The sequence below is a fragment of the Pantherophis guttatus genome, chromosome 13, assembly GCF_059756535.1.
Source record: "Pantherophis guttatus breed Tessera chromosome 13, ASM5975653v1, whole genome shotgun sequence".
NCBI lineage: Eukaryota > Metazoa > Chordata > Lepidosauria > Squamata > Colubridae > Pantherophis > Pantherophis guttatus.
Window position 1 is genome coordinate 22,517,043 of NC_142075.1, and position 11,648 is coordinate 22,528,690.

The window sequence follows — 11,648 nt, forward strand, 5'->3', positions numbered from 1 at the left end:
ACCAGCAGAAATTGCAGGCAGCTGTGTTAATGACAGGGTGCACTAAGCCACTGTACTATCAAGGCTCTTCTCTCTCTCATTATCTCTCTTTCTCATTTTCGCTCTCTCTCCCTCTCTCTCTTTCTCCCTCCCTCCCTCTCATTCTCCCTCTCTCTCATTTTCTCTCTGATTTTTTTCTCTCTCATTCTCTCTCTTTCTCATTTTCCCTCTGATTTTTTTCTCTCTCATTCTCTCTCTCATTTTCCCTCTCTCTCTCTCCCTCCTTCTCTCCCTCTCCTTCTCCTTCTCCCCCTCCCTCCCTCTCTCATTCTCTCTCTCTCTCATTTTCTCTCTCGCACACACGCACAAACACACACACGGGTTGTTGTTTTTGGGGCTCCCGTTGTTTCCAAAGCGAGGGAGGGAGGGACTGCCTTTCAAATCTTTAAGCTGAAACGCAAGAGCCGCGCGCAAACGCCAGAGTTCTGCACAGCATTCCGGGCGCCCAAGAGCGCGCGAAGTCAAACGCTGTTTGACTTCCTTCTTCCACCGCGGAGTCCATATGGCACGTCTCTCTGTGCCAAGAATCGGGGTCTCCCGTCGGCAGGCTGAGGCTCTGAGACCCCCCCTTCTTTAAAAGCAGAAGCCCGTTTCAGCAAGCCTTTTAAGGCAGCGAACGAACCTTCATCTCGTAGCGCCTTTTCTCCTTTCCTTTTTCTGATTTTTGCGCTTATGAAACGATTAGATGTGTGTGTGGGGGGGTCTCATCCGGAGACCCCCTTTGATAGCCCCACACACACACACATCGATCCTTGGGGCCAAATCTTCCAACAGCCAACAGGAAAGGCTCGCTAAGAATCCTTTAAAAGTTGCTCTTTGAGTTTTAGCTATTTAGTAATTAACAGAATAACAGAGTTGGAAGGGACCTTGGAGGTCTTCTAGTCCAACCCCCTGCTCAGGCAGGAAACCCTACACCACTTCAGACAAATGGTTGTGTTTTCCGCCATTCATTTATTTGTATTTTTACTTTTTTGTAAAGTCACCCCTTTCCCCCGCCCTCACTGCTGCCCCAAAATTATCGCAATTAAAGTCAAGCCGCCCCTAAAAAATCTAATTGCTCCCCTCGAATTGACCTCCTCCCTCCGCGCAGAAACATACGCATAGGGTTTTTTTAAAAAGTGAGGACAGTAGAAACCATGAAACTAATTTTCTTAAACGGAAACGGGCTTCTAGAAGCTCTGGTGAGAATTAGCGGGATGGGGGTGGGAGGGTGGGGGTGGGGGGAGAAAAGGACGGGACGGGGAGGTTGGAAAAGGGCAGGTCCCTCCGGGCAAAAGACACCTCCTCTTTTCCAAAATTGGCAACCAACGCATTAATCTGGCGGGATAAAGTTTACGGGAGAGGGGAACCTTGGTTTTATATATATATATAAATATATATATATATATATTCAGCATAAGCGGGCATCGAAATATTCTGCATTTATATTACAAAGATTTCGAGAGGAGAGAGGAATGGGGGGGGGGGGGGCAGCGAAGGGGCAGAAAGAATCCGAGAGTTTTCTCTTTCTTTTCATCCCGCTCGGAATTCAATCTACTGTACGTTTCCCCCCCCCCCTCCCAGTTCGCCAAATAAGGATGCAACAGAGTGGTTGAGTATTTTTGGGGGGTCTGTTTTTATTGGACTTTCCATCTACAGAAATATACCCCTCTTATGGCTGGGGTTTGATTGTATCATTAATTTTTCTTAGACTTGAAATATATACAGTATAGAAGTGGTGTTATTTCTCCCAGCTCTGGAGAGAGAGGAAAATTGTGCTGTTTTTCTTAGTTGATCTCTTGTTGCCTTTGCATTTTTTTTGTTGCGTTGTTTTCCTTGACAAAAGTCTAAAAATATAAACTAATAAAACCACAGGTTCACCGATGCAAAAACTATCTCGCTCTCAAAATCAGCAGCCAGACCCACCAATATTTTTTTCCTTTCCTTTCCTCTTTTTTCTTTTCCTTTTTTCTTTTCCTTTCCTTCTTTCCTTTCCATTCCTTTCCCCTTTCCTTTCCCCTTTCCTTTCCTTCTTTCCTTTGCTTTCTCCCTTTCCCTCTTTCCTCTTTCCTTTTGTCCTTCTATTTCTCCTTTTTTTTCCTTTCCAGTCTTTAAATGCCACCCATTTGCTTTCCAGCTAGGGCAGGGAAGTTTATCTAAGCAACTATTCTACTGATTAAACGTTTAGGAAACACGGATCTTCATGAGGGAAACGTTTCAGGTGGGGGGATCCTGGAGGGAAAATTCACGACGGGAGGAGGGTGGGACTAAACACGGCCTCTTTACTCGACTGAATGAGTCCACCAGCGGTCCAAAATGCACACAAATACATTGACACGTTTCTACAGCACGGGTTCCAATTATTATTCACACGGTCAGAGGAAAACTGTTCCTTTCCGTTGGACCTTCCTGGATCTGCTGCCGAGCAGCGACCCTGACCCGGGTTATTTATCGTCTACACGACCAACTTTCCAAGCCGTTACGGGATGGGAAGGCTAGGCAGTTTGTTCGGGCGGCTTGGCCATCTAGAACAAAGGAGAGGAGCTGTCCAGCAATCGCGACCTCCTGAAATTTAAACGGACGCGCGCAGTTTTGTAGGGGCGCCAGTATTTCAGGGACCCTCTACCCACTCAAACCCGGGTTCTACTCGATCCTTACCTTTCGATTTTAACCAAGAAATGGATTCAACGAGAGTGTGGGAAAAGGAAGGGAGACGCGTGTCAACGAGAGGGGAAGGAAGGCCAACACTGAAGCTCTGTGCATGTATCATTCCGACTTCAAAAGCTGGGTGCGAATTTCTCCACCGCTTAGCTTCCCCACCCCCACCCCCATCCGACGGACCCCTTCAAATGTGGTCCGAATAGGTCAGCCCCCTCTAAGAAAGGGCAGGGGAGAAGGGAAAAAAAAAAACCCAAAAACCCCACCCTAACCCCAACCCCACCCCAACCCCAGCCAATTTAGGCTGAAATACTCCGCCCTTGTTCCAAGCGGAGACCCTTCCCAATAAAACGATGGATCCGCGGGTCCGGCGAGGCGCGAGCGCCTCCGAGTTTCGGGAGGGGAACCGGCCGGGCCAGCTCAGCGAGGCGGAGGCTTGTAGTTGCCGTTGATCTCCTGGGAGATATTCACGGCCTCGGCCCCGAGCGGGAGGCGGTCGCTGTACTCGGAGCCCCCTTCGAACTCCTCCTGGTTGGCTTTGGATTGGGATTCCGCCATGGAGCCAGCCGCCAAGCTGGGGTCCCTGGCCAGCTGCCCGCCGCCCCCGCTGGCCCTCCCCTCTTCTTCCTCTTCCTCCTCGTCATCTTCCTCCTCTTCCAGCTCCCCCCGGCCCACCTCGCTGGGCTGGTAGTTCTTCTCCGACTCCAGGTAAGACGCCCGGGGATCGAAGTCGGCTGCCATGTGCTTCTCCATCTGGTCGGCCGGGTTCTGCGCCCGGAGGATCAGGCGGTAGGTCTTGCCCTGGTACTTGGAGAGCAGGTGGCAGCAGGTGGCACCCAGCAGCGGGAGGGTGGCCAGAGCCAGCAGGAAGGCGCTGACCACCACGATGATCAGCAGGGAAGGGACCTCCTTCTTGGTGCTGAAGACCACCTGTACCTGGCAGTCCTCGCCCCCCGCGAAGCTCAGGCACACCGAGTAGTTGGTGCCCGGGACGAGGCCTCGGAACCAGTAGGCGTTCAGGCCTTCCTCGATCTGCGACCACCGCACCAGCGTCGGCGGAGCCCCCCGAGGGCTCTCCTGGCACAGGTAGAGCCGGCGCAGCTGGCCCTTTTCCCGGCCGGAGAAAGGGGTTATCTGCACTTTGGCTTCGCGCTCCGACACGTCCAGCGCGATGACGCCCAGCTCGAAGCTCTGCGGCTTCAGCTCCGAGCTCTGGTTGAACGCGTGGTTGGAGACGTAGCGCGGCAGCTGGATCGGTCCTGCGCCGCCGCAGCGAGGCTCGAAGCCGGCCGGCCGAGAGGGCGCGCCAGCCCCCGAGTCGGATTCGCTGGGCTCGGCCTCCGTGCCGCCGCCGCCGCCGCCGCCGGGCGTGTCAGGATCGCGCGCAGCGTCTGGATCCGGCGGCCAGAGGAGCTTGCGCTTCTCCTCCGGCTTCATCACGCTGTTCTTGGACGCCTTGCGCTCGCCGGGCGGCGCCTTGGCTTCGGTCTTGGGGTTGCCGACGGAGTCCTTGTCCTTGGGGGCGGCGTCGGCCAGAGCCACGCGGAACGAGCTTTGGTTGCTGCCCACCTCGTTGGCGGCCACGCAGGTGTAGGTGCCTTCCTCCTTCTTGCCCAGGTGAGGGAGCAGCAAGGTGCCGTTGGGGAAGGCGCGGAAGCTCTGCCTCTCCCCCGCGGCCGCCGGAGGCAGCGCGTTCAGCCGGTCGGCCTCGCTGCCCGCGATCTCCAGCGTCTGGCCGGAGGCTTGGATCCGCCAGGTGAGCTCGGGCCGCGGGAGCCCCTCGGCGTGGCAGTGCAAAGCTAGCGAGGAGCCGTAGGCCAGGCTCTGCAGGTCCGGCTGGGAGCTGAGGCGCACGGCGGGCGGGGCGCAGCGCATGTAGGGCACGTTGAGCAGCGGCTGGCCCTTCCAGGCCTCGGGCGCGGCGCAGGTGATGGCCTCCCTCTCCGGGATGGAGATCAAGGTGTGCTCGGTCCAGTTCTTCAGCCACATGAGCTGGCAGGTGCAGTTGAAGGGGTTGTTGTAGATCTGCAGGTGGGAGAGCGAGGTCAGCGGGTCGAAGGTGCCCTCGGCCAGGCCGCTGAAGAAGTTATTGTTGATGCGCAAGGAGCGCAAGTCGCTCAGGGAGCTGAAGGCCCCGGCGGGCAGGTGGGCCATCCGGTTATTATTCATCTTCAGCAGCTGCAGGGCGCTGAGGTTGCGCAGGTCGGCCCAGGGGAAGTCCGAGATCTGGTTGTGGCTGACGTCGAGGTTCTTCAGGAGGCCCAGCACGGCCAGCGTGCCTTCCTCCACTGCGCGGATCTGGTTATGGGCCAACCAGAGCGAGGTGACTTGGGTGACTTCGGCGAAGGTGCCCCGGGCCAGCGCCGTGATTTTGTTGGCCGAGAGGCTCAGCGTGGTCACGTTGGAAGGCAGCCCCGACGGCACCGTCTGCAGGTCTTTGTAAGCGCAGTCGGCAAACTGTTGCGCGTATTTGTCCACGCAGGCGCAAGGCTCCGGGCAGCCGGCGCTGGGCGACCACCAGAAAGCCGAGGCCGCCAGCCAGGCGCGCAGCAGGAGCGGGGCCACCATCTTGGGTCTGCAGAAGAAAGGGGGAGGGAGAGAGAGAGAGAGAGAGAGAGAGGCTGAGAGACGCTTGCGCCCCCCCCCCCAACCCCTTCCAGGACCCCTCAATCAGATGCTCCCCGCCCGCTTTCCTCCCAACCTGCACCACCACCACCCCCGTGCCTTGAGACGTTTAGCAACACCTATCCTCCCCACATAACGGGATTATCGGAGCTGCACCCCAATATTCCGTGCCAAGGAAGACGGAGACCTCCAACAGTCTCACGCTACCACCCCCATCATCCGCAGCCTGAAGAACTGGAGCCCCTCACAAAACCCGCCCTGGCAAGCCGTCTTTGCCACGTAAGTCCTCGGGGCTTTGTGGGCGCCCGGAGACCCGTCAACTAACCATCCGTGCTGGGTTCTAACGACCCAGGAGCTCGACACGTGTTTGGCTCGAGAGTTGAATGGACGGCGTGCCCGTGTAGTCTGCCACCCGTTATCGCCTGTCTTCCTCCTTTTTCTCCCTTATCTCGCTCGAATCTGATCCTTCTGCCCAGTAAGACCGCTTCTTGCGCCGGATTCGGGACTTAGTCCGAATCCTGAGAACGGAGCCTTGGCAGCTTCGGTCTCCGTTCCTTGGCGGAGAAGGACCACCTCAGCCGTCTCCGCCTGTCTGTCCCGGGGGTTTCTCCCCCCCTCTTTCCCTTCCACTGCCCCGCCCGTCCTCTCCCCTTTGGCACGTGCCACCCGAACGGTTTGCCAGCACGGCTGCCCCTCCCCACCACCTTATCCGTCCATCCGCCTCCCCCCCCCCCCGCCGCCGCCCTTTTCAGGATCTACATACCTCACTAAGCCATGGTTGAGTCAATAATAAACCACACCTTGGGCTAATAAGATATAAAACTGCGGTTGGGCTGCGCTGATCCTGACCGAGTCGCAAACCAGAGCCTGCGCTGGTTCGCCTCGCCTCCTGCGCTCTCTCGGGACGCCAGCTAACACCCACCCATCCTCCCCCAAAAAATCAGCCCCCACGTGTTTGGGTCCTTCAGATCCAAAGACCCCTTTCTGGCTTCCCACGGAAGACAAGCAGCTGGATTGAACCTTGGTTCCCCCCCCCCCCTCGTCTTTCCCAGATGTAACCACGGGGGTCGCACCCCGCCCAGGTAAACTGACACCTGTCCACGGGAGCTTTCCTGGCGGGCGAAAGGGGTGCACCTGGCACCTACAGGTTGCTCCTGGTTCCCAGAGCCCCAACCTTCCCGGACCCCGTCTCTAAACCTCCTACAAGACCCCTTACCGCTTTATCTCAGGCTCCGAGAGCGTTTCCTTCTGGGGGCGCGGGAGCCCTGCGGAACTCCAGGCATGGGACTAGGCTCGCGTGTGGCGCCGCCCCACTCGGGATGGGGGGCCGCCGTGGGTCCTTCCTTCCTTCCTTCCTTCCTTCCTTCCTTCCTTCCCTTCGGGATGGGAGCGGCGGCTTTCCGAGTCTCGCCCCCTCCCTCTCCTCCCGATCGCCGCCCACCGCCCCTTTGAGAAAGCCTCACCTTCGCTCAGCGGAGCTGGCCGAGCCCGAGCGCGCAAGCCAAGCGCCCGGAGACGCGCCCAGCCCGGCCGACCCACCTCCCCGTTCCTTGAGTGGGTGTGGAAAGCGCAGCCCCCTCCCCAGCGAAAGCCATGCAATATTTAGCATGTCTAGACTCTCTCCAAGCTACCAGGGTCTTTCCCTCCCCCTCTGCCCAGCCCAAGCAAGGACGGAGGGGTATTGTTATCATCTTCCTCCTCCTCCTCCTCCTCCTCCTCCTCCTCCTCCTCCTCCTCCTCCTCCTCCTCCTCCTCCTCCTCCTTTACCTGGGCAGCTGTGGCAGGAAAGCCATTTTCAACCTCCTCCTCCTCCTCCTCCTCCTCCTCCTCCTCCTCCTCCTCCTCCTCCTTTACCTGGGCAGCTGTGGCAGGAAAGCCATTTTCAACCTCCTCCTCCTCCTCCTCCTCCTCCTCCTCCTCCTCCTCCTCCTCCTCCTCCTCCTCCTCCTCCTCCTCCTCCTTTACCTGGGCAGCTATGGCAGGAAAGCCATTTTCAACCTCCTCGTCCTCCTCCTCCTTTACCTGGGCAGCTGTGGCAGGAAAGCCATTTTCAACCTCCTCCTCCTCCTCCTCCTCCTCCTCCTCCTCCTCCTCCTCCTCCTCCTCCTCCTCCTCCTCCTCCTCCTTTACCTGGGCAGCTATGGCAGGAAAGCCATGGCCAACAGCCCGGGATCCTGAGACAGCTCGAAGCGAGAACCTATACAATCGTCTCTGAACGCTCCAGCTGTGGTCGTTCCTCCTTTCCCGGGATTGCAGTCGTTTTCTTCCTTCTGATTTTTCTATCCTGAACTCAAATCAGGATAAATGGGATTTTTAATTCAGCTGGTTTTCCTCTTTCGTTTTCCTGCCTTGGAAGCCCAAAGTGGGCTACCCCTTAGTCTCTTAAATCAGGGGTCTCCAACCTTGGCAACTTTAAGCCTGGTGGACTTCAACTCCCAGAATTCCCCAGCCAGCTTTGCTGGGAGTTGAAGTCCTCCAGGCTTAAAGTTGCCAAGGTTGGAGACCCCGTCTTAATTCACACACATACATTCACACGCAGAGAGACCTTTCTTTGAAATTAAAATAGGTGCAAGGCGCAAGGGGTTGGGTGTATGGGGTGGGCTTTTTTTATTTTTATTTCTGTTATTTTTATAAACAACTCGTGGTAGACATACCTTCCTCCTCTTATTTTCCCCATTACAACGACTCTGTGAGGTGAGTTGGGCTGAGAGAAATAGGGATTGGCTCAAATCACCCAGCTGGCTTTCATGCCTAAGGCAGGACTAGAACTCACCGTCTCCTGGTGATTGGTCCAAAATCACCCAACTGGCTTTCATGCCTAATACAAAACTAGAACTCACCGTCTCTTGGTGATTGGCCCAAAGTCACCCAGCTGGTTTTCATGCCCAAAGCGGGACTAGAACTCACTGTCTCCTGGTGATTGACCCAAAGTCACCCAGCCGGCTTTCATACCTAATGCAAAACTAGAACTCACCATCACCTGGTGATTGGCCCAAAGTCACCCAGCCGGCTTTCATGCCTTAGGCAAGACTAGAACTCACCATCACCTGGTGATTGGCCCAAAGTCACCCAGCCGGCTTTCATGCCTAATGCAAAACTAGAACTCACCGTCTCCTGGTGATTGGCCCAAAGTCACCCAGCCGGCTTTCATGCCTTAGGCAAGACTAGAACTCACCATCACCTGGTGATTGGCCCAAAGTCACCCAGCCGGCTTTCATGCCTAATGCAAAACTAGAACTCACCGTCTCCTGGTGATTGGCCCAGTCACCCCCGATGCCTCTGTAGCAGACTACAGGGATGCCCTAATGACATGCGCAGCGTGATCTCATGACACAAAACGCCTCCCTTCTCCTCTCACAATTCAAGGTGCTGATGCTGTGTTTCCCAACCTGGACAATTAAAAGATGGATGGACTTCAACTCCCAGAATTCCCCAGCCACTTACCTATTCCTGCTTTTTTATTATTTGTTGCTGTTGTGGCCCGCCAGTGGCCTGCGCGGATTGTTTCTGATCCCGACGACGAGGAGGCTGGTGTGGTGCTGCGCCAGCAGCCTGTGCAGCTGGCGCTCGAGTCGGACAGCGAGGAGGCTGAAGAAGATGTGATGCCAGAGGCAGGGATTCAGTCAAGGCCTTCAGAACCTCCAGAGGCTCCTTTAAGTGAAGAGGAGGAAGAGGAGGAGCCTCTTCTCAATGCACGGGCACGCAGAGCTGCCAAAAGGCAGGAGTGGTTCCTCAGAAGGAGGTCTCCTCAAGAGTAAGGCTTGGGGCTAATTGGCCACGCCCTTAGTCTATTTAAGAAAGAACACAGATTGCAACAAGCTGCAGGAAACAACTTTAGTTCACTAATCATTGCGCTGGGATGTCTCTGCAACCTTGCTTATGGGCTTTCTGCCAACTCCAGTAAGACTCTGACTATCTTATCTGTGGAATTCTGGCAGGCTGTTAAGAACGCTTATTAACAGCCGGCATTTGCTAAAACTGCGTTATTTGAGTAAACTAAATTTTGTTCAGAGTTTGTGTGTGCTGTGTTCTTTGGGATCCGTAGCTGGGGTAGAACAGTTGCCCTTGGAAATACCCTTTTTTTCTTTTTTTAAAAGAAGCATCATTTCATTGACTTGCAAGGAAGAAGAAATCCACCACCTTTTAATTTTCTAATTTCTCCCACTTCACCATAACCCAAATGGTGTTTCTCAACCTTGGCGTACAACGGCACTCACAAAAAGTGACTTGTGACTGTAATTCACACTTACGACCGTTGCAGCGTTCCCCATGGTCACGTGATCAAAATTCAGATGCTTAGCCACCGACTCGGATTTATGACCGTGGGAGTATCCCCGGGGGTCATACAATCCACCTTTTGTGACCTTCTAACAAGCAAAATCAATGGGAAAACCAGATTCACTTAACAACCGAGTTACTAATTCACCAGGTTACTAATTCACTGGGTTACTACCTTAAAACTGCAGAGATTCATTTAACAACTGTGGCAAGAAAGGTCGTAAAATGGGGCAAAATTCACTTGACAAAAATGTCTCACTTAGCAACAAAAAAAACTGGGCTCCGTTTTGGTCGTAAATCAAGGATTACCCGTATTAATAAATATGAATGAAGTGTTCGGATGAGCTAAGAGGGATTTTATAGATGGGAGTATCTATAAAAAGGAATTATTGAAGGAGTGGCCTCCGCACAGCCCTCGTGGGAATCATCCCCGTGTCCTTCCTTCTGCACAGAATAAATGTTTTTGCAAATCTCCACCTCGGTGTATGTGGTTTATTGGGCCTTACACCCAGGGGTGAAATCCAGCAGGTTCTGACAGGTTCTGGAGAACCGGCAGTGGAAATTTTGAGTAGTTTGGAGAACCGGCAAATACCACCTCTGGCTGGCCTCAGAGTGGGGTGGGAATGAGGATTTTGCAGTATCCTTCCCCTGGACTGGGGTGGGAATGGGGATTTTGCAGTATCCTTCCCCTGAAGTGGGATGGGAATGGGGATTTTGCAGTACCCTTCCCCTGGAGTGGAGTGGGAATGGGGATTTTGCAGTATCCTTCCCCTGGAGTGGGATGGGAATGGGGATTTTGCAGTACCCTTCCCCTGGAGTGGAGTGGGAATGAGGATTTTGCAGTACCCTTCCCCTGGAGTGGGATGGGAATGGGGATTTTGCAGCATCCTTCCTCTGCCATGCCCACCAAGCCACGCCCACAGAAGCGGTAGTAAAAAAAATTTGGACTTCACCACTGGTTACAACCCAGGCAGAAGCATTTTTCTGGGCCAACAATGGCTTGCAAGATCTTTGTTGCTATGGGCTCATTGCAATATTCGAATAAAGGGTTTTGATTAGAAGCATAAACCGGTTAGAAAAGCTAACCGCTTCTCCGAGCTAACTTCACGGAGAGAATTTATGTCGTTGAAATTAGGCAGCATAAATTAATCCTAAATTCTGCCCTTCGGCTTTCATTACTTCGGGAAAGGGGGAGGTGGAAGGAGTGAAATCAATTTTCATAAACGCGGTGGATTTCTGGGCCGCTAAACCAGACTCGGCCACCGCCTCTCTCACGCCGAGAACCGTTTAAATTAAGCGATACATAATTAATCGCTGCAAATCGAGCAGGCTGAATATTATATAGCTTGCCATTTCGGGGGATTTAGTTCAAACTGGCAGTGCTATTTATTTATCGCCCCGAAAGGTAACTTGTTATTTTACAGGTTAATTTAAAACGCTCGCCCCTTCTTTCACTCAAATGATCTGGAGCAATTACAGCATCGAGAAAAAATTTCTCAACCCAGCCTCTGAATAGCCTCCAAATATTTATAATAATGTTTGTTGTAAATGTAGGTTTTACACTTCCCAGCTGTGCTTTCGTATGTCACGCGTATTTCAATCTGGCCGATGCGGATACACCTGTCAATATCTGGTCTGTTTTCTCACGAATGAAGGCAAATGTGTTGATAATACCGACTTACGACTGGTCCTCGGATCTACATCCATTGTATGCCCACGATCACGAGAAGAAAATTTGAGCACCTGGCAAACAGCACGTATTTATTGATGAAGATTTGCAACCTTCCCATTAAGAAGCAATGCCCCTAGAAGCCAGCCTTGCTTAACATCTGTGTGATTCACTTTATTTATTTATTTATTTATTTATTATTTATTTTTATATGCCTCCCTTCTCCGGAGACTCAGGCGGCTTACAATGCGTTAAGCAATAGCCTTCATCCTTTTGTATATTTTATACAAAGTCAGCTTATTGTCCCCACAAACCGGGTCCTCATTTTACCCACCTTAGAAAGGATGGAAGGCTGAGCCTGGTGAGAATTGAACTCGCAGTAATTGCAGGCAGCTGGATG

At 53.6% G+C, this 11,648-nt stretch overlaps 1 protein-coding gene across 2 annotated transcripts; it reads right to left on the reverse strand.

Moving 5' to 3' along the window:
• Positions 1-1,637: 1,637 nt before the first annotated feature.
• On the reverse strand, positions 1,638-6,817 carry LOC117661040 (immunoglobulin superfamily containing leucine-rich repeat protein 2). Of its 2 annotated transcripts, none has more exons than XM_034409530.3 (2): positions 6,518-6,817; positions 1,638-5,251 (listed from the first exon to the last, which is right to left on the reverse strand). In XM_034409530.3, exon 2 carries the CDS (start codon positions 5,242-5,244, stop codon positions 3,097-3,099), a length of 2,148 nt encoding a protein of 715 aa, XP_034265421.2. In that variant the 5' UTR covers positions 5,245-5,251; positions 6,518-6,817; the 3' UTR covers positions 1,638-3,096. The 2 variants fall into 2 exon arrangements, with proteins under 2 accessions (XP_034265421.2, XP_034265420.2); XM_034409529.3 differs by lacking the exon at positions 6,518-6,817 and adding an exon at positions 5,627-5,897.
• Between the last annotated feature and the right edge of the window lie 4,831 nt (positions 6,818-11,648).

What these genes read in the sequence shown, in the direction of transcription:
- LOC117661040 (XM_034409530.3), bottom strand. Translation starts at nt 5,244, where the DNA reads ATGGTGGCCCCGCTCCTGCTGCGCGCCTGGCTGGCGGCCTCGGCTTTC.